Below are 23,867 nucleotides of genomic sequence, written 5' to 3'. Positions count from 1 at the left end.
GAAGAAATGTGAAATTTATTTTGTAAAAAAAATCAAATTTAAAAGTAAAAAGTCATTTAAAATACTTAAAAATAAATTTTTTAAAATATTTTATAAATATTAAAATATAATAGTATTGTTAATTTATTTCTTAAGTTTTTCTTTTTTAATTAAAAGCAAGTTTTTTTTACATAATTCTGGAAAAAAAATCTATTTAAAATAGCAAAATAATTATTTTTTAATATATTATAAATATAATAATTAATTTATTTTTTAAAATTTTTTTTCAACTATATGTAATTTTTTTATTTTTGTTATTGTTTTTATAACGCTAATTTTATTAATAATTTTTAGAATTCAAATAAAAAAAAAAGAATAATTCATTTAAAATACATTTTTTTAATATTTTATAAATATTATAATTTATAATGTTATAATTAATTTATTTTTTAATTGTTTTTATTTTTATAATTCAAATTTTATTAATAATTTTTTATAATTTAAATTTCATTAATAATTTGTTACTATTTTTATGTCACACTTATCACTCTGTATAAACCAAAGCGGTTAAGACGCACTGCTATTAGCCTAAAAGTATGTAATATTTGTCAAACGCAGTAATTTGGGAAGCGAACATAATTTATAATTCTTTAAAAAATATGTTTTATTATGCTTTTAAAATATTTGTTTTACTATTTTTTTTAAATATATTTTTTTTTATTTTTTTAAATATTTTTATTGGAAATTTACTTCAATTGTCTAAAATAAATAATTTTCTTGTATCACTTCAGCAGCACTGCCTTATCGACAACGCAACATATCGGAAATTCCTCCAACGCGCACACACGTGCTGCCACTTCATCGCCAAAAGCCACCATAACACTAACGTGGCAACACCGCCGCTACTTGTCATTCTGAAATGTATCGATTCCCTCTCACTCGCACACCCCTGCACACCCACTTACCTACCTACACACATTAGCGTGACATTAGCCAGCGTAGCGAGCGCGGTATCAGTGAAATTTGCTGTAGCCATAGCCAGCAGTTTGTTCTTTTTCCTAGTCAGTTGACGTTTGGTCGAACCGTGTGATCGCTCCGGATCCGAACAGTACCAACACACTAGGCAGTAAGTTTAGCTAGTCAATCAGTCAGTCTGTTTGGTAAACTCATCAAGTGCGATTCCTTGTGCTTGTGCTGTGTGCGGTCGAGTGGCAGTGCAAAATCCGCTTTCATACATACATACCTACAAAATACATACATACATACTGCTAATAGCGAGAGCGCACACACATTTTGTAAGAATTGTGTTATAAAAAAATATATAAAATACAAGCAAATAAGTACAAAAAAAGAGATTGGAAATTTTGTGAATATAAGCGCGTGTGCGGCATAATCAATTCTTTTTTTTTCTTGGTTTTATATAATTTTTGAGTTTGATTAATAAGCATTTGAGCAAAATTTCTGCTATAGCACTTTTGTTGTTGTTGTTGTTGTTAGTCTTAGATTCAGTTTGCAAGGATTTTCTTTTACTGATTTTCTGTTTTACTTTTTCCTCCCCTTTTCTAACAAAAAAGAGTTAAGATTTACACGCCGCTGCTGACACATTTCAATTGTACGTCGAAAATGTCGATTTATCGTATTTCAACGCGTAAGCTGCCCGAAGCGCAGGTGAGTAACAAATACAATTAATGTTATAATAAATATGTGTGTAATTAAAGAAAAATGCTTAAATTTCAGTAAGAATTATAAAAATTTTATTATTTAAAAAAGAGATTAAAATAAAGTGTAGTCAAAAGCGCCGCAGCAAACAGACAAACACAGCAACGTCAACGTCAACGCCGGCTGCGTTAAAAGCAAATTCACTAAGTACCTAGCTGCTAAATAGCACATGGACGTAAAATGTAGGCAAACTACAATAATTTGTATGTGGCTGTGCGTGTGTACGTGACTGCTTGACTTTAATGTAATGCTACACTTAGTACCTGTGTAAGGAAAAAAGGAAAAAAATAAATGCATTCAAGCAGCATTTGTCACTTGTAATAATGTAATGCAAGTAGTGAAAGAAAATTAATACACGCGGTAAGCAGCGAAATTTGCATAACACGTTGTAAAGAAAATTTTCATAGCTGAAGAAGCAGCAGCAGCAGTAGACTAAAAGACGGACAGACAGACAAACAAAGCTAATAGCTAGCAAATACGCTTTACATAAGCGTTTCAAAAATGTAAATATTTTCATTTTATTTCAAATTGAAAATTTTCTATGATTTGTAAAAAAATCTATGAGCTTGTGGAGCGCTGATGAGCATGGCCACATGACGTAAGGCTCTAGTAGGCAAGTTGCTGGCAGCGCGTTAAGCATAATGTTGGCATAGCGCGCTTTGCGTTCTCGAACATTTTTTTATGTGTGTAGAAAGTAGAAAAAAACGCAAAAAATAAATTAATAAAGTATGTAGTATTAGCGAGTAAAGCGAAATTGTTGCATAAATAACTGTAGCATTTTGTCATTTAGAGTGTTATTTTATAAATAACTGTAGCATTTGTCATTTTTTATTAATTAATGTCAAAAATGGCATAAAATTTAGAGTCTTGAGAGTCACAAGACCTATGACGAAGCATTTTGCAGTGGATTTCACTATTTATTTGTTGTTTTTTGAGTATATTTTATAATCATTTTTCTCAATATTTACTATTTTTATTTATTTTTTAACAAGTTTTAATTTAATATAATATTTTTTTTATTAGCTTTATAGCTATTAATTTTAATAAAATATTTTTTTTTTTAATTTTTTATGATTATTTTTCTTAATATTTCTTACTTTTAATATTTTTTAAATTTCATTTAATAATTTTTTAATTTTCGATTATTTTTATTAACATATACATATATATCTTGAATTTTTTATGATTATTTTTCTCAATATTATTATTTTTAATTTTCTTTATATCTATAAGTTTTTAATTATTTTTCTTATTTTAATTTAATTTTTTATAATTTCGTCTATATTATTTTTAATAAAATAAATATTTTATTTTTTTTATTAAATTTACGTTTTAATACATATTTAAACTTTTTTTTAATAACGAAATATTTTATTTATTTGTTATTAAATTTTTATTTATTATTATTGTACTATTTTTTGTTATTTATTTTGTTATTAAACTTGATTTTGATTTGGATTATTATTATAACTTTCTTGTTATTAAATAATATTTATGCTCAGCAGTCAATTTCCACCCCAGAATATTATACTAAGCGACAACGCCGACGCCTGCGTCAGCATCGCACATATAAGAATAGCATTGCTGCATGGCAAAAGCACACAATCAATACAATTGTTGTTGTTAAAACAAATAAATTACTTTCTTGCATTTTTGATTTTTCACTCTTGCGGCGTCTTAAGCGCTATTTTCCCACGTAAAATACAAGTACAAAACGCTGTTACTACCGCTGTCGCAGTCGCTGCCGCTGCTATTGGTGTAAACGGAAACAGCGCGCACACTAATCGAATCATTCACGCTCGCTGCGCGCACTTTATAACAACAACTCTCACTATTTTTTTATTATTTTCTATTATTTTATGCATTCTTTCTTTCATTCCAATGCATTTTCAAGAATTTCAATTAATAACTTTTAACCAAAATACACACACAAAAAATTTCATAACTGAAATTTGCAAAAAAACGCTACTCTGCTCGTACGCACTCATATTGGCGCTCATTTGTGCGCTCTCCCAGCCAATTTACAGCAACACACATACAATTGTAGTGCGCGCTGTCGGATAGTACTTCCGCTTTTGAACGTAACTACTACAATGCTCTCTCTCTCGCTTATTATTTTTACAAGTGCAACAAAAATAAAACAAAAAAAAACATTGCAAAACAATAATGAAAAGCAAAAGAAACAAAAATTCGTGGGAAAATATTATTTATTGCATACAACAACAAATGAAATGACAAGTGCTGCATATTAGTGAAAATCCGATACTACAATATACACATTGCGAACTCGTGATTAAGCCGAGCGCACCACAAAAGTGTATAAAATAATAAATATAGTATATAGAAAAACAAACAAAAACACAAAAAAAAAAACTACAAGAGCGCGCTCGTCATTGTTGGCTGTCTGGCCAACTTGTGCTTGTGCTGGTCGTGAGCAGCGACCCAATGGCTTCGAAAGAAATTTTCTTAACATTACATAATATTGCTGCTACTGGTGTATGAAAAAATCAGCATTATATTATGCAAAAACAATTGTTGTCGACAAAAAATTGTATTTGCTATTAAATTAATTTTAATTCAGTTTATTGGTGATTATATTAAAGAATAGTTATCGATAAAAAAGAGTAGTCGACTATATTTAGTCAAAATAATTGGAAGCTATTTACTTTTTTGGTTCCAAAAAAATCAATAAAATTGTAATTAATTTTAAATTATATATTTAAACAACAATTAGCCACACATTTGTAAAATTTTGTTAACATAATTATAGTTTACCGTTTGCTAAATGTTGCCACGCCACCCACTTTTACGCTAACACTTGTAACGTTTTTTTTCTTATCACACGGCTAATTTAACTTTACGGCCGCGCCCTTCCCCAATACACCGCGCTGCTTGAAAACTGCCCAGCTCATTGCGCTCGTTTATGAATAGCGTAAAGTGATGATAAGATTATACATATATTAGAAAGGTGTGTGTATAGCGAATTTTTTTCCATTGAGTATATGTATATTTAGCGTTTTGTCGTTTGTTACGTAACTGACGTTGAGAGTACTACGTGCGATTTTTTTTTTTCGCCAAAAGCACTCACTGTTTGGTCATTGGCTCGTGCGCAATTTCTAATACTTGTGCTAATTTTTGAAAGAAATATCTGTAGATACATATTTTTGTATTGTTTTGTTGCTAATTGGAAGTAAAACAATATTTTTGTTTTGTTTTGTACTTTGTATGACTGTATGACTGCGTAGTTTTTGTATCTTTAAATTATATGCACTCTTATCTAGCTGAACAGATAGCTAGCTTCCTTTGCTTAAGTGTAATGACGTAGGTTTTTGTTGCAATATTATTTTAATTAATAAATATTGAAAAATATCGCATAACACAAGCAAATTTTGGCCTCTTGAATTATAATTCAAATTAAAATATTTTTGTTTTCTTCATTTTGTCATTTATCGATAAATTGCATAACTGCTTATACACTGTTTAGAGCTGCAATTTTTGCAAAGAGTTTACAGTGTCAATTTACATACAATGTAAATAAATAAATGTTAAATAAAAATATTTTTCGTGATTTTATTTTTTTGATTTTATTCCCTTTAATCAACAATTTAGTTTTTTCACAATTTTTGGTACCAACTAAAAGTTCATTGCTTGCTATTATTGCTCATTCGCCGCCATGCAACGAAATCCTATAGCGCACAAAGTCGTTAAACTCTATACACGTGCTTCAACCAAATTTTCTACTCATGCTCCGCTCTTTAAATTACCAACAAAGTGCGTAGCATATACTGGAGGCTCGTCCTTTTGGTACGCAACTCAAACTCGCAACTTATGCATCCGACACAAGCGTGAGCGCAATGCTCTTATTTACGTTTCTTCGATTTTTTGGTTCGCATTTTTCGTGTACTTTTTTAGTTTTTACGCGTTTGGCATGCTATTTTCGTACAACGCGTGACCTTACTCGCTCCTTTGTGGGCGTAAACTCATTATACGCCATGAAATTAAGAGTAAGCACGTTATGACTATGTTTGTTTTCTTATTATTTTATGACGTTTGCATTGATAGCACTAACGTTTGAGTGTTGTAAAATAATAAAGATAATAAAAAATAAATAAAAATTAATTAAATAATAATAATAAAAAATAAGAAATAGTAAAAAAAATTAGAAATAAAAATAATAATAACAAAAAAAATAATTTTAAAATAATAAAATAAAAAATGGTAAATAATAAAAAAAAATTATATTTACAAAAAATTAAAAATATTAATAAAAAAAGAAATAAATAAAAAAATATTAAAAAAAATAATAATTAATTAAAAAAGAATGTAAATAATAATTAAAAAATAAAATAAGAAGGATACAAAAATTAAAAAATAAAAACTAATAATTTAAAAAAAAATAAATAATAAAAATAAAAAATAATAAATTAAAAAAAAAAATAAAAATAAGCATTATTAAAAAAAAAAAATATAGAAAAAAATAAAATAAATAACAATAATAAAAAATGGTAAATAAAAAAAAATAATAAATTCTAGCACATATCTTTGTTTTCTTCAGTAAACCAAAAGCAGTTGCTTATATTTGCACTCACTAATTCCGGTGATTTCCACCACTTACGTTATTCCCACAATTGCATTTCGTTATTTATCACTTCGAAACCGCATATGAACTCGCATTTCACCTCGCTACAAGTCGATAATTAGTCGCATATTTGCACTGACATTTATTATTGCAAAAGTAAATAATTTTCGAAATGTTTAAATACGTATGCAATTGCACTTGTGTAAATACGTTAGAGACGTTTGTATGTTGAAACTGACAATTTGTGTTGCGATAAAAAACGGAGTGCTCACTCGTATAAAAAGTTATTGCTTACAATAAAATATAAAAAAAACAACTGCTTAACCTTCGCAAATTTATTGCTTACAGCGGGAAGTGTTTATTTACATACATATTTACTGCAAAATGATTGCTATTGCATGTAAATGTATTTTTTTTGCAAAATTTCCCCAAAAAACACAAAAAATATGTTTATTATTCTGGAGTTCAATAAAACATTCAAATGTAGCCTTGAAATGCGCAGGCAGAAGAGCCCAAAAATTATACCAAAAATATATTTATAACTTAAATTAAAATATATAACAGCAACAACAACACATTTTGGGCTGCTGCCAAATGCGTAAATGCAAGCACAAGTGTGTGGTTTTTATTTATTTTTATTAAAAGAAATAATTTCAGTTGATTTTCGATTGTTATGCAAAGCAATGTTTATGCAAAAATAATTTTTAAACAAAATATTACTTCCAGCTAGCTGAAAGCACTTCAATTAAATGCAAACAAATTCTTTTTTAATTTTTGACTTTCAACTATTCATTAATTAATGCAGAAATTATGTAATCGTTGTTATCGATTTTCGATAATGTCAACATAACAAATTCAACAGCTGACAAAAACTAATATTTTTCTTTCAAATTACAATTATTTTTATAAATCTAATGCATTTCTATTAGTTTAATGCATAAAAAATATTCACAGACTTTTTACTAACATTTTCATAATTTTATGCACAAAAACCAGTTTGTATGGAATGATTTACGAGTTAAAACGCGCAATGTCAATTATTCTATTAAAGTGACAGCGAAAAAAGTGTAGATTAAAATCAACTGGCGCGTGTAATATTTTATATTTCCACAAACATACAAACATACATACATATGTATGCACCTTTGAAAGAATTTGCAAAAAGTCATTACATTAAGTACTTGCACTGCAAGTTGCAGCCGGAAATGTAGAATGTTGCTTATGTTTAACTGATTTGCAACTTTTTGACATTCTCTTTGCCTTTATTTATTGCATTTTAATGAGCTCATTTGTAATTATAATGTCATTTATTATAAAATATATTCTAATATATGCAATATATGTATGTGCAGCGTGCACTGACACGACTGATAAAACCGGTTTTCTATAAAGAGATTTGTACAAAATTTTGTGTGTGAAGTTCATTCAACTGTTATTTCAATAGAAAGTGCTGAGATTTTTAATTAAAAGTATTTAATCAAGCATGAATTTAATGAATTAAAAATTTAAAATAAACTTAAAAAAAAAAATATTTTAAAATTTTAATTTTTATTCAATGAAATAATTTCAAAAAAATTTTAAAATTAGAGAAAAAATTATTTGAAGTAAGAAAATTAAAAAAAAATTTATTTTAAAAATTTTAATTTTTAATAAATGAAATAATTACAAAAAAAATTAAATAAAATTTAAGTATTTGGTGGTGGTGCAAAAAATTATAATTTTTTACTAAAAATGCAAAGTTAAAACAGAAATATAAAAAAAATAGTTAATGAAATAATTGCAAAAAAAATTTAAAAATAGAAGAAAATATTTTAATTACTTATTTATTATAAAATTTTGATTTTATTATTCAATGAAATAATTAAAAAAAATTTCAAAAATAGAAAAAAATATATTTTAAGTAATTGGAGCTGGTCAGAATTTTTCATTTATTTTATTGAAAATGCAAAATTAAAACAAAAATATATATATGTATATCCATTATGCGAAAAATTCAAATTGAAATACAAAGAAAATTAAAAACAAAATTTTGTTTGGCGCAAATTTGTGCAAATAAAAATAAAAATTTTCGAAAATAAATATTCGAAAATTGAACATTATTAAGTAACAACTTTTATATACAAACAAAAATTACATTGAAAATGCATTTCGCCGGTAATTTATTTACAAAAACACACACAAAAATTGAGCCCATTTAAAAACAACCCTCTAAAATTTGCTTTGCGCTCTCTTGAAAATTTCGTTGCAATTTCAGTGATTTATCGATTTTTCGCAAAGTACAGCTATACGAGAAATAAAAACAACAACTAGCTGAAATATCTAGCACAGCCGCAACATGGCTGTTACGTAAACATGACGTACAAATTGAAAACAAATTGTGGCAGTGCGAAAAATTTCATTCTTCAATTTATTCTCAAGATTTTCAAATTCTTTATTTTTTTTTTTTGTTAAAAAATTTTAATTCTATAAATTGTGCATGTTGTTATTAATTTTGCTGACGCATTGTAGGGCATTGCAGGAGGAAAATCGCAAAGTTTATTTGGATAATACACACGCTGCAGCCACTTTTCATCATGTGATGCCGCGGGCGTTAGATGGCGTTTGTTTGTTTTTGAAGGGGAGATTTTAGTTATATTTTAAAAATGATTTTTTTTATTATTATTTTTTTTAAATTTATTTATTATTTTTTAATTTATAATTTTTTAACTTATTATTATTTTATTATTTATTATTATTAATTTTTCTTAATTTTTTTTAAATTATTTTTATTATTTTTTTTTAAATTTATTACTTTTTAAATTGATTTATTTTTTAATTAAAATAATTTTATTATTTTTTACTTAATTTTTTGAAATTAATCTTTTTATTTATTTAAATTATTATTTATTTATTTTTTTAAATTAATTTTTTGAATTATTTTTTATTTATTTTTTTTTAATTTTTTTTTTATTTTTTTTTAATTAGTTATTTTAATAATTTTATTTTTTATGTATTTTATTTTTTTAATTTATTATTTTTTAAATTTATTATTTTTTAATTTATTTCTTTTTATTAATATATTTTTTAAATAAATTTTTTTAAATTAATTTATTTTTTATTTAAATTTACTTTTTCTTCTATTTTACTTGTGCATTTGCATTATGTGCCTTTATATTATTTTCTAAATTACTTCGTGTATCACTTAACTTATTCACCTGCCTAACGCAGCCTGCGCTCTCAAGTTAGTAATTGATAAATGACAATTATAACGTCACGCATGACATATTAACTAATTTACGGTACTTGAGTGCAAACAGTTAATGAAGATAGACAATGAGCTAATGACAATTATATTATACATTCTCATGCATATAATTTACAGTTGCATGCTGACTTAACTTAAAAACTTCTAAGTTTCCGCCAATTTAGTACTACATACATATATATTTTTTTCAATTCTCAAGTATTGCAAAAAGCAATTTACAAAAAACATGCAACAACAAATTAAGCAACTGACACTCGTGCACAGCTGTCGCACACAACGCGCTTAGCAGCTGTCAAATGACACTGTCATTGTGAACATAAAAAATTAAATTAAATAAAATTAAATTAAATAAAAATCGACGATAAGATAAAATATTTTAGCGCGTGCAGCGCAACTTGCTGTCAACTTTTCAATGACGTCAATATGCAATTTTTACTTTACAGCCCTTAAGCTACGCTAAGCATTTGTTTATATATCTGACAGTTGGTCAGCTGGTTAGGTAAATTTAGTTAATGCAGTCAATCTAGGCGACTTAAGGCCGGCACTTAGTGGGCGCTTAAGTTTATAACAAGTTGATAGAGTCCATGTTTACATGCATTTGGTTTTGTTTACTTTTGTTGAATTTTATTATTTATACAAAAATGACAGCGTTTATTATTATTTATTAGTCATACGTGGTGCTTACTGCACATTTGTTTATGTGTCATATTTATTTTTTAATTAATATATACGGAAAAGTTGTAGCCACAATACCAACTTGTAGATAACCAGCCACAACATTTTTTCATTTCAACATTTTATTTATATGCATTGCATAATGCCGCAGAAAAGTATGTGTACTGAGACGCATAAATGGCTTAAGCTACAGTTGTATGCATAAATTGCTTGAAAGATCATTTAATTAATTTTTACGACTTCGTTGTCTAGAAAAATTAAGTGCATAAATGCGTATTTTAAATGGCTGATAATTGCACTAATAGAATTGTCTAATGTAATACCCTTTTCACACAGGAGCTAATTGATCAATTAACTCAGCCTCAGCCTCAGCTCGATTAAAACGCTGATTAAGATCGATTTACCATACAAAATAAAAATCTACATTAATTTTTAATTGAATTCTAATCGAATTGAAAATTAAATGCAACTCTGCGACATAGATTTCGCACAGGAACTAGTCTAACGGCGAGGCGGACAATTGACTGTGGCATTTCGTGAGATAACATGTTGACCAAACTTGGTTTTCAATAAATCGATTGTGACATTCGCTGTGTGGCTTGTGGCGCCATTCTGTTGGAATCATATTTTGTCCAAGTCCATACCATCCAATTCGGACCAAAAAAAGTCGGTTATCATTTAGTAGTAGCGATTCCCATAAACAGTAACGTGCCGGTCTTGATCACCACGGAAGAAGTACGGCCCAATGACCCGCCGATCCATATACTGCACCAAACCGTAATTTACGGGATACAATGGTGACTTATGGAGTATGTGTGGGTTGTTGCCTAACCAATAATGCGTATTTTGCTTATTGACGAGGCCATTCGGCCAGTAATGAGCCTCATTGCTGAAGATGATTTTTAGATGAAAATCCAGATAATTTTCAAGTTGTTGCTCAGCCCAATTCACGAAGCTACGACGCTTCTGGTGGTCAAGCGGCTTCAATTATTTGCTTAAATTTGAACTTGTAAGAGTGTAGGCCAAGATCTTTTCGAAAAAATCGCCACAACGACGTAAAAGAGCTGCCCAACGCTTGGACAACGACGTGTGAGAGGCTGATTTGGGTCTTGGATACTACGGGCACTTCTTTGTCTCACTTTGCAAGGTACAATGTAAACTGTACCTGTGAATTCAAATTTGTTCCACTAGACGCTCAACTATTAAACTGACAGTTCGATTTTGACGACCATAAATTGGGCGTAGCACTCTAACAAGTTGAGGCCACTGACTCCGAATTTCGGTAGTAAATTTTAATAATTTTGACTCGTTGTTGGATCGTATATCTTTCCATGATGAAATGGCAAATCTTACTAAAGAGAAATGTCAAAAGAGCGAGAAAAAATATAGCGTCTATAGGTATACTTTTGTAGCGCCCCTTTCGAAAAACCCTTTATATACCTGTATGTAGGTAAATTTATATGCATGCTAACTACTTGTAGCCCACCTGCAGTGGGCTGATCTGATATGAGTACCGCATTTATTAGCAAATAAAAACCAATTTTCACCTATCACCAAAAAAAAATGACAACCAAATAACAAAAAAGGGGTATGTTTATACATAAACACCACCCACAGTATGAGTATTTATCTAGTTAGACCCACCTACAAAACTATAAATATATATGCCACATTCACCTGATTTATCAGTTAACACTCGTGTTTGTGACTGCCACCAATGCAAATATAAATGAAATACGCAAAAGTAGCAGTCGTGTCGTACCAAAATCACATGATGTTGATAATGGGAATGATCTACAAGCGTTAGACAGCGTTTTATTGTATTTTAGCGAAAATTCCAGTATTTTTTTTTCTCCCTGCATTCAACTGTATTTATGCATACACATTTGTTGTATTTTTTCCGCTTGCTATCAGTGGTGACACTACCCGATAAGATTAACCAGAACTTCATGATATGATTAATTATATTTGCCACACAATTGCGTTTCTTTTTTTCGGTGGCTTTACGCTTATCAGTTTGTCGTTGGAAAATTCAATTCGCACATTTTCAAGGTCTCCATAAAAAATATTTGAAATACATATATATATTTTGAATGTATGGTATATTGAAATTTATAATCCACATGAAATTGATAGCTCAAATTAGTTTATGATGCTTTAATCAGTTAAGTATTTGTAGAGTTGATTGCTTGGCAGCAATTATGAATAGTTTTTTTTTTTTGCCAGCAGCGTATTTTGTCAATTTGCGCTTAAGGCTGTGATAACCAGTTCGTAAACAGCTGTTTTGAATGTGAACTCTCGTAAGATTTTTATTTGAACTTTTACTCTATTTTTATTTGTTAACGGTATGTGTACAGTTTTAATTCGAATAAGCTGATTATAATTTTTTTTCATTAGAAATTCTTTTCATTTTTTTGTAGAAATCTTCTTTGTTTTTGTAGAAATCTATTTTTTCGAATTTTAAATACATATATTTCTTCTAATTAGAAATCTATGATTGCGTTATTTCTATTTTTGTTGTTTATAAATAATTGATATGTAACACTTTTGTCACAAAACTAGTTTTTGGTTTTGTCAATTACACGCTTCAACGGTGCTAATAAAAAACAAAAGCAAAACCACAATGAGTATCAGTTACTGTGTAGCTAGCTATATACCTGAATTATTAGATTTTTTTTATAAATAACTGACAATAAGTACAACACCTACGCTAAGTTTTGATTTTAGTTTTTCCTCGTATTTTTTAATTTATTTTCGTAATTTTAATTGCCACTGAATCGAATTTATTAATAATGTGCAGTTAAAATTTTACAACCGTTACTAAATTTTCGTGTAAAACTTAAAAAATTTAAAATTGTTTGTAAAATAATTCATTTTTTTAATTTTATTATCTTTTTTACATATTATATCTTCTTTTATAGTTTTGCAATATTTTTTATTTTATTATTTTATTAATTTTTATTTTTAATTTTATTAATTATATTATTTTTTATTTTATTATTTTATTAATTTTTATTTTTAATTTTATTAATTATATTATTTTTTTTTTAATTTTATTAATTTTTTTTACTATGTATTCTTTAATTTTATTCTTTTATTAATTTTATTATTATTTTTTAATTTTATTACTTCTTTTTCAATTTTATTATAATTTTTAAAATTTATCAAATGTTTTATTTTCATTTTTTTTTATTTCTTTTTTTTTTAATTTAATTATTTTTTAATGTTATTAATTTTTTTTATTACTTATTAATTTTTTTTATTATTTATTAATTTTTTTTATTATTTATTAATTGTTTTTATTTATTTTTTATTTATTATTTTTTATTTTAATTTTATTAATTTTTTCCAATTTTGTTACTTCTTTTTTTAATTATATCTATTTTTTAAGTAATAATTTTTTAAATTCATCAATTTATTGTTTTTTTAATTTTATATTTTTTTTTTAATTTATTCATTTCTTTATTTTATTATTATTTTTTTTATTTTATAATTTTTTTTATAATTTTATAAATTTTTTTTTATATTTTCAATCAAATTTTTATGATTTCCATCAATTATGCAAACTTGAATTATGTAACTCTTAACTTTGTGAAAATATGCTGTAAGCCTTATCCAACGAGTATTCACATATTCATAATCAACGAAACGCAAATCGATTTTGTTTGCGCAGCACTTATTTAGCAAAACACAAAAAATAACTTTTAATTAAACTTTGTTACCTGAGCGCCGACAAATGCGCTCACCTTACACTAGCGCGCTGAAGCGGAATGCCATATTTGTCGTTTTTCAGTTCTTTTTACACTTTCTTGACATCAAATCATATAATATTATCCGCATTAATGCTTTTTATGTGACAACTACTGCTAGACAGCAGATCACAAGCGCAAAGTTCATTTAAAAATATTAAAAAAAATATATTTATATTTAACTGCTGCAGTGTAAGCGAGTGCTTTTTCTGCCATTCATGCCTTTCACTCTACAAATGCGCTTACCACTTGACTTGATTTGGTGTTTATTGCTGTTGATTTATGCGCTGGCAAAACATTTGCGGAAATGCAAGAAATTTGCGATTTTTTACAATGTGATACAAGTGAGCGCTTGTTAGGTGGCTGAGTTGGAATTTCTTAAATTTTATGCAAATTTATGTACATACATACATATATTCGGGCAGCACTCATTCACATGCAGTGGCGATCAGCGTACCGTTTTATGCCAATCAAAATTTTAAATTTTTTTCTGTGCACAATTTATATTATTTTTAGCAACTGCTAGTGTGTGGGCTAGCAGCTTGCTATCAATTGACAGCAGCCACAACACGCGTTCAGAAATATCAATTAATCTAGTCGACATTTTAGTGTCGTGTGATCAACTGATTTGAACTAGTGATACGACCCGTACTTTGTACTAAGTAAAAAAATATCAAATATTTCTTTGGAAGTGAACTAGACAAGAAAAAAAGTTGTGAATGAAGATGAACACGTTGTGTATTATCTACTGTGGAATGTTCATGAACTTTTTGTGAATTGTGTGAAGTCTCGCTAGTCCGCAGATCACAAGAACTTCAAGCAGAATTTGACATACCAATTAGGTTGAGTGATCAGTTTTTTGCTTAAGCTTAGATTAATTATGTCTGAGAATATTTAAACTTCATGACGAATGCACTGTTTTGAAGTAGAAACAAAAAAATATCGAGCGTTATTTATCGATAAATTTCCCGAATTAATTCCACAAAGTATAGCTCTTTAAATCTACAATTCGATGTAACGGAATTTCAAAATGATTATCCATTTAAAATGAAGTCTAACGGTTATTCAAAAATTATCGAAAATCTCACGAATCAACCGCGAATTAAATTTACAGTTCGAAAGAACGGATTTAAAATCATTATTCAGTTAAAATGAAAATCTAACGGTTATTCAAAATAGTATCGACCGTTATTTATCGATAAATCTCACAATAAATAACGCATTTAATTTACAATTCGAAATAACGTATTCAGTTCGTCTTTACACTTTATATAAGCACATATCAGCTTTAATTCAAATCACATGTGCAATTTGTCAATATTTTTTATTACTTAATGCATTCGAAATGCAAAAAAAATCTAATTATTAATCGCCTGTTGCACTCGGCGCTAGTTGAAATGACGCCCGTCGCAACTTTATCAGAAACATTTCAAGGCGCCTATCTACACGGTACACAGTCAAGACTAACGGTTGTAAAAACTATCGCTCATGCATGCTATCTCTTTCACACAAAACGAACCACAAAATGCGTGTTAGTGTGCTATGGCATAAGCTTAGCGCTAATTACAGACAAATTCCGCGCGCGCCCGCAAGCCGGCCCCGCAAGCGAAGTTCAAGTTCATGTATTTTCGCATGCATTAATTTTTCGTAAGTAAACAGGTACGAAGTTTATATAGACAACAATGGCGCGCATTTTCCTATTTGCTACTATTTTATAGCTTGAAGGCAAACTGGTTTATTTTGTATAGATGAAACTTCAATTGCATTAATAGCGGAATTTCCGACAGATATCGCTTGCTATCGATAGCGTGCTGATGAGCGTTGCATACAATGAATTATTATTTTTATTTTGTGTGCGCGCGACACGCATACTTCACTAAAACCGGTTTCCAAACGCGCACTTGATATTAAAAAATAAAAATAAAAAAACAACAACAACTACAAAATGTTTGCAAACACATAAATCGCGTAAATTTCCATTGCATTCACGGCCAGTGTCGCGTATGCGCGCAAGTTCAACAGTTAATCGAATTCATTGACCCACTGCGGCACTGGCTCGGGTGACAACAAACCCATTTAGCGCTGACAAGCTTGTTAATATATTGTATGCATATTTATGCAGTAACAAGCATCTTAACGCGTGGCATATTTCAATTAAGGCGCGCTACACTGTCATCATCAACGGTCAAATTGCCCTTTCCACGCTCAGCAGGATGACTGTTTGCTCCTCTCTAAATTATTATTATTTTTTTCATTTTATTATGCGCTCACTGAGATACGCTCCACGTTTTACGATCGCTGTAGCCAAAGCTTTCCGCAAGCACAAGTTGCGTCCTCAGATGACTCTCGTCGTGGAATACGTAATCGACGCGCTCATGGTTTCACATTCGCATTTTGACATGTCGATATTTGTTCGTGAAATTTCGCACCGCTTGGCGTTTTTTGCACGCTTTCTGGTTTTATATATTATTCATATTTTGCATATTAAATGAAATTGTACCGATTACATTATCAGCATTATGGCGGCATGCGAGTGTTTGAAGTCCAATGAAGTGTGTGTTTGTTGGAAGTAAAATGTAAAATTTGAGTAGAAATGTTGGAAATGCGATGCGATAAAAGCGCTCAATTTGAAACATAACTCAATACAAATATTATTTTGAAACGTCGTCGTATAATAATATATTATACAGCACTTTTACGCACATTAAACTTTCAATTTAATACATTCAGTTATTTTTTCACTTTAGCGTGTTTATCAGTTAGATTTTTATTATATTTCACAACTAATAGTTTCACTGCACACTTTCAAAATTATTTGTCTGATTTTATTACGTGGTATTTCAAATGTAAACAAATCATTTAATTTACGTTGGAGTGATAGTTATCGATAATCGATAAATGCAAGAATTGCTAGAACCATTATTTATTTTATATATTAGTTAATAAATCAAATTAAATACAATTTATAAAATTGGAGATCACCTTCAAAAACCTTTAAGATGATAAGCACCGTATAAAGTCATATGTGTATATATTGAATAAAGCAGACTGCTATGCATAAACGATAATCAAAATCAATGAATATAACTTTTTAAAGTACTAAGTGTACTGCAGACACCTTAGACCTTTGTACATGCCAACAAGCATACTTATAAATAATTTTAGACATAAATATGTATGTGGCACGCCGCAAGCAGCACGCATGCTGATTTTAAATCATTTCTTTTTTTTAAATAGCAAGCTATCAGCAAATCGCATATGTTTGTATGTATGTAGGACTGTGTTGACATTGAATTATCATATATATGCATGGTATTTCTAATAGAGAAATGTGAAAATATTTCATATATATTTGTAGACTACAATCACCCGATCTAGCGCCGCCGCACAAGTTCATGCTGTATTTAAATATTTTATATTATCACAAAGCAGCTCCGAGGCGGCTTATCACTTGCAAAGATTTACAACCGCCAGACGTTTACTTTACGCTCACTTAAACGGCGGCGGCTGGCCGCCCGGCAGTCGCAACATGTGGTGAAATTTGAAATTGAAAGGTTTAAGCGCGCTATCGAAGCTGCTTGGGTACAATTCAATGACAAATCCACCCAATAATGCAATGCAATGCGCCAGCTAACACACATATTGAACAAGACGAGCTTCGCGGCTGTCAAGCGACAGTTGTGTAAATGTGAATGTGGCTTGGCACACGCAATACGCTTGGTGGGGCTTGACCCTTGAAATGAAAATAAAAACAGAACTTTTGATTAGAGGCGCGCGTTGGTGAGCTGATGACGGCGATTTTCTAATGACAATTTTTATCAAATTAGAATTGGAATTAGAATTAGCGTTAGCAAGCATTTTTCTATTGAAATATACACATTTATATTATATTTTTATATAAATAAATTATTAATTTTAATATTCTTTCTTTCTTTTTGCAGAAATTGAATGGCCTTTTGGTGCGTTTCATCTCTGCCGATTCGAGCTTGCGTGATGTGCTCGCTGCTAAAATTCCAGCAGAACAGGAGCGTGTAAAGAATTTCAGGAAGCAATATGGTGCCACCAAAATGGGTGAAACCACCATTGATATGGTAAGTGGGACAAATAAACAATTTTTTTTTACAAAAAATAAAATAGAAAAAAGAGGAATACTAGAATGCTAAGAAAAATGTTAATATTAAATTTAAATTACAAAAAATTAAATTAACATTAATTAAGTTAAAATCAAAATTAAATTTAAATAAAATTAAATTAAAAATATTAAATTAAAAATTTAATTTATTAATGAAAATTTAGAAAATTTAAATTAAAAATTTAATTTATTAATGAAAATTTAGATTAATTAAAATAAAAATAAAAATTAAAATAAAATAAAATGAAAACTTAAATAAATTATTTAAAATTTAAATTAATTAAATTAAAATAAAAACTATATTAATTTTTTAATGAAAATCGTGTATTTCAACAAAAAATAATAATGATATTGTCGCATCATTAAATTATAGTTGTTTTTATAAAAACTTAGCTCACTGGAAAAGTACAAGTTGAAGTTCAAACTATTTTTATATTATAAAGCAGTTTATATAAGCATTTTCGTAGTAATTGCTAATTAAAAGCATATATTTGAAAGCGTAAATAAAATCAGAAGCAGCCTTAAACTGCGCTGCGTTGCTAATTAAGTGTAATTAATGCAGGGGTATTAGTATTAAATTAGAGTGTATTAGCTATTAGAGTGTATTAGCAATTAATGCATTTAAATTTTCCTCGAGTAAATATTTATGAAGTTCTGAAAATTTTGAGCATAGAAATTTGTTTACGAAAATTTTAACTTTAACCTTTTCGCACAGCCAAATTAATTGAACAATTAAAATTTTGATTGAGAAACCAGTTTTTGCTATTCACACTGCCGGCTACTCGATAATTGAGCAGCTGTTATACATTTTTAAGTTTGTTTTTCATAAGAAGTTGGTAAGTTTCATCAGTTGATTGCTATTTTTAGCAGCCACACTACCGTCGTGTAGTGTGAACAAAAACTCGCAGACAAAGAACTTATATATAATTACAAATATGGTCTTTGTCACAAAGTTGGAGTTCATTTTCAACTCGATTATAATTCAATTAAAAATTAATGTAGAAAAATGAGATTTTTATTTTATTATGGTAAATTTATCTAAATCAGCACTTTAATCGAGCAACTGTCGGTTATTTGGTCAATTAGCTCCTGTGTGAAAAGGCTATAATCGATAAAAGGTCGGTTAATAGATCAATTAGCTCCTGTGCGAAAAGGATATAAGTTAAAAATAATCATTATTATTTTAAAAATGAAGTTATTATAAAGCAATAAATCTAAAATATAGCAGATGGAATTTTCTACCGAATTGAGAAAAATAATTGAATAAATAAAATAATTATTTTCTACTGAACTTAGAAAAAATATAAATTAATTTAAAAAAAAATAACTTAATAATAAATTCAATTTAAATATATATTATACTAAACTATTTATTAGCAGACTTTAATTAGTTATTAATATTTAATTTTGCCACACTGACACCAAAATTTATATATTTTTATTATTTAATTATTTTTTTCTGTAAGAAATTTCTATGGTATTTTTCATATGAAAGAAGTCTAGCGTTATTATCTTATTTAAAATTGTTGATAGCGATAAATAAATCAAAAGTATTTTTTTTCTGATACAGTAGGACTATTGGGCTCATAAACTAGACTCGTTTATATTTACAATCAATATAAAAAGTAATAAATTAGCAACTAACTAACTTTTCATGATAAAGCGATAACATTTATATGTCTATAAATATGCTTTAACTATGTTTTTTTTTTCAAATGTGTATACTTTTTTATGTTAAAAGAAGTGAAATATTATATAATTTAATTATTGAAATATTTTTTGAACGATGCAAAAATGAAAAATAAGATTTATTTTTAATTAAATATTTTTTTTTTAATGTACTTAATTAAAATTTAATAATTTGTTATATATTAATTTAATTTTTCGTTCAATAATTCGTAAGGAAAATTAAGAAAAAAAAGATATGAAAGTGTAAAGAGCCAAGAAATTTGTGAAATGAGAGAAAAGTGAAATGGAAATCTTTGCCAAAATCGATATCAGCAAATGAAAATACATACATATATACACAAAAAATCTACAAATATTTCCCTCTATATGACCCTTAAAATTCTATGTGAAAACACTCCAATCTTTTTTATCTTCTTCTGACTTGCAATTGACGATTGTGTAATCGAAAAAACAGCAGTTGCATGCACAACAAAGAAAACAGCTACGAAATTTCACTGCAACTACACAGTAATCTATTATATAATTGCTGGCATTTGGCCATTTCAATAACAAAGCACTTAGATACACACTATATAGTATTTAAATATATATATAGAGCATATACAAGCAGACAATTTTAAAATACTATAAATAAAATGCTTGCTGTTTTCATACAAAAAAAAATCAGCAAAAGTATGCAATCATTTGAGAAAAAGTTACGCCAATTCGTCACGCAATACTGTTGCTATTGGTGTTGTTGTATAGAAAAAAGTCGCGTGGGTGTGGTCTAAACAAGCGCAGAGTATGTAGATGCATAGGTATGTAAATATATATGTTTTATGTAGCGATTGCATATTTTGCGGAGGTCAAAAGGTCAAAATGCAGAGAAAATTTTGAAATTGCAAATTTTTGTATGGAAAGTACATTAAATTTTTTCAATTTATTTACTTTTATTTATTTTTTTCCCAACTGCATAAATATATCTTAAATTTAAATACTTCTATTTTTTTATTTTAAATTTTCAAATTTTAATATTTCTTAGACAACACCAAGATATTTTACAGCTAAAATTTCCATACGAATTAAAAGCTTTATAGCATTTTCAGACAGGTGCTAATTGCTCAATTAACCGACCTCTGCTCGATTAAAATGCTGATTAAAATCGATTTAAATGCAACTCTGCGACAAAGTAAATCCAAACAAAGTAACGGTACCATTTCATTTCTACTATTCTTTAGTTTATAACTTATATTTCTCGAAGTTTATAGTTTTTTAATTTTAATAATTATTACTGCAGTTCGCTAAACCTCTATAATCTCAAGACCGAGCAGAAAAATCAAATCTCGGCATAATTTTCCCCAAACGCAATATTTACACGATTTTCTCTTCCCTTTCCAGATGTATGGTGGTATGCGTGGCATTAAGGGTCTCGTTTGCGAAACCTCCGTGTTGGACGCCGATGAGGGTATCCGTTTCCGTGGTCTTTCCATTCCCGAATGCCAAAAGGTATTGCCCAAGGCCGATGGCGGTGAAGAGCCATTGCCCGAGGGTCTCTTCTGGTTGTTGCTGACCGGTGATGTGCCAACCAAGGGACAAGTCAAGCAATTGTCCAAGGAATGGGCCGAACGCGCTGCACTGCCACAACATGTTGTCACCATGTTGAATAACATGCCCACCACTTTGCATCCAATGTCGCAATTCGCATGCGCCGTCACCGCATTGAATCACGACAGCAAATTCGCTAAGGCCTACTCAGAGGTAAGTCTAAGCGAATTATTTTACACTTAATTTTAAATAATTCAAATTATTATTTTTTTACTCTCTAAAGGGTGTACACAAGAGCAAGTACTGGGAATATGTGTACGAGGACAGCATGGACTTGATTGCCAAGCTGCCCGTTGTTGCCGCAACCATCTACTGCAATACCTATCGTGGCGGCAAAGGCTCCAAATCGATCGATTCCAGTCAGGATTGGTCCGCCAACTTCGTCAAGATGTTGGGCTATGACAATCCCAAATTCACCGAATTGATGCGTCTCTACTTGACCATCCACAGTGATCACGAGGGTGGCAATGTATCCGCACACACCGTGCACTTGGTTGGCTCCGCTTTGAGCGATCCCTATCTATCGTTCGCTGCCGGCATGAACGGTTTGGCTGGTCCATTGCACGGTTTGGCCAATCAAGAAGTGTTGGTGTGGTTGCGTAAATTGCAAAAGGAATTGGGTGCCAATCCATCGGAGGATGAATTGAAGGACTACGTCTGGAAGACTTTGAAGTCCGGACAGGTTGTGCCCGGTTATGGTCATGCTGTGCTCCGTAAGACCGATCCACGCTACACCTGCCAACGTGAGTTCGCGCTCAAACACCTGCCCAACGATGATCTCTTCCAATTGGTATCGAAGATCTACAAGATCGTGCCACCAATCCTAACTGAAACCGGCAAGGTCAAGAACCCATGGCCCAATGTAGATGCTCACTCCGGTGTTTTGCTGCAATACTACGGCATGCAGGAAATGAACTACTACACTGTATTGTTCGGCGTTTCGCGTGCGCTCGGCGTCTTGGCTTCATTGATCTGGGATCGTGCCTTGGGTCTGCCCATTGAGCGACCAAAATCCTTGTCGACCGATATGTTGATGAAATTGGTGCAAAAGTAAATGGAAAGTAAAGTGTGTTCAAAAGCGAAGAAACGGAGAAGCGGATGAGTTGAGATGTTGGGTAGGTAGGAGATGGAGAGGCGGAGAGTTGGAAGTAAAATATGGAAATAACCAAAAACTAATACCTAAATTGCAAAATAGTTTTATTTGAAAATAAAATAAATTAGCCAACAGCGAAATTAGTAAATGATGATGAGAGCAAATGCGTTTGGTTAAACAACGGAACAGAAGCAAGCAAGGAAAAGAAAACAAAAACAAAAAATACTACACCGCAAACAACTTGAAACGCTTTTAATTTTAACTTAATTATTATTATATAAATAAAAAAACAAAAACAACAAAATGCGAGCAGAAACAACTAGCAACAACAGCAGCTAAGAATATCCCCATTTGAAAACTTATTTTAACTTAAGTAGTAAAAAGTTTAATAATATGTAAGCAAAATGTGGATTTCTTTTAACAACAACAAAACAGCAACAACCATTTTCGGGCACCAGCTCAACTAAGGCGTATGATATTAAATTACTTTAAAGTAAATAAATTGTTTTAATTAAATAAGTACATGATAACAAAAACAAAAACAAAAAATAATTCCCAAAAATTTCACCTGCATTAAAAGTGACGCATTAATTATATACATACATACATATATAACTATATTATGACGCGTATAACATACATATGTATATGTATACAAAAAAAAAAATATATACAAAAACAAGTATCTTGTGAAACGGCATTATTACTTTTTGAGTTGTTGAAATTCAATGAAATAAAAACAAATAAATGTATTCGAGTATAAGCTAGCGAAAGCTACATACAATAAAGAAAAATTAAAAAAAAAATTAAAACAAAAAAGAAAATTATTTTTGAGTTTATTGCTAATGATTAAGAGTTTGCGCTCGAAGGAGAAAAAGTGCAATAACAATAATATAATGGACCTACATGCATCTTTAATAAAGAAAGTGCATATTAAAGGAAGAAATAACACAAAATGAATATGAGGAATATATGAAATGAAGCAACAACCATAATAAGTTATATATACATTTTTAAAATAATATCAACGCTGGTTTCAATTAGTCGTAGCAACTTAATAGTTTTGATTTGATTATTTAAACCCTATCAATTTTGTATTTTTGATTTTCTGAATTTCTTTCATTTGAAATTTTTTTGAATTTCCTCCCAATACAGTGTAATTTTACATCAACTTCTTCCCTTACCCTACCCACCTAAGTACTTCCTCCTATCCAAGCTTTAATTTCGAGCTTAAAAGCTTTTGGCATATTGCAACATAAAAAAAAAATGAAAAACACACTCAAATGTGTTGTTAAGCGTACAATAACTATTTATAAGCGCATTTTAACATGTATTAAAAAATTACAAAAAAAATGATTGAACAATAATATTACAAAGTACTTATTTAGACGCATAAACGCACGTAGTAGTTAAAGTGCTAATAA

The 23,867-nt window shown here is 29.2% G+C and overlaps 1 protein-coding gene and 1 long non-coding RNA gene across 3 annotated transcripts in view; one reads left to right on the top strand and one right to left on the bottom strand.

Moving 5' to 3' along the window:
- The window catches only part of LOC128921871 (uncharacterized), a 125,887-nt gene that overhangs the window by 16,111 nt on the left and 85,909 nt on the right, over positions 1–23,867 (bottom strand). The window lies entirely within an intron of this gene.
- LOC105218557 (probable citrate synthase, mitochondrial) lies at positions 946–23,143 on the top strand. 2 transcript variants are annotated; one of them, XM_011194232.3, is made up of 5 exons: positions 946–1,105; positions 1,554–1,647; positions 17,887–18,036; positions 21,144–21,503; positions 21,574–23,143. In XM_011194232.3, the coding sequence occupies exons 2-5, from the start codon at positions 1,603–1,605 to the stop codon at positions 22,402–22,404; spliced, it is 1,386 nt and encodes a 461-aa protein (XP_011192534.1). In that variant the 5' UTR covers positions 946–1,105; positions 1,554–1,602; the 3' UTR covers positions 22,405–23,143. The 2 variants fall into 2 exon arrangements, with proteins under 2 accessions (XP_011192534.1, XP_011192535.1); XM_011194233.3 differs by lacking the exon at positions 946–1,105 and adding an exon at positions 1,115–1,274.

The sequence above is a fragment of the Zeugodacus cucurbitae genome, chromosome 5 (assembly GCF_028554725.1).
Source record: "Zeugodacus cucurbitae isolate PBARC_wt_2022May chromosome 5, idZeuCucr1.2, whole genome shotgun sequence".
NCBI lineage: Eukaryota > Metazoa > Arthropoda > Insecta > Diptera > Tephritidae > Zeugodacus > Zeugodacus cucurbitae.
Note: the sequence above shows the minus strand (reverse complement) of the source record. Positions and strands in the feature narration are given on the sequence as shown.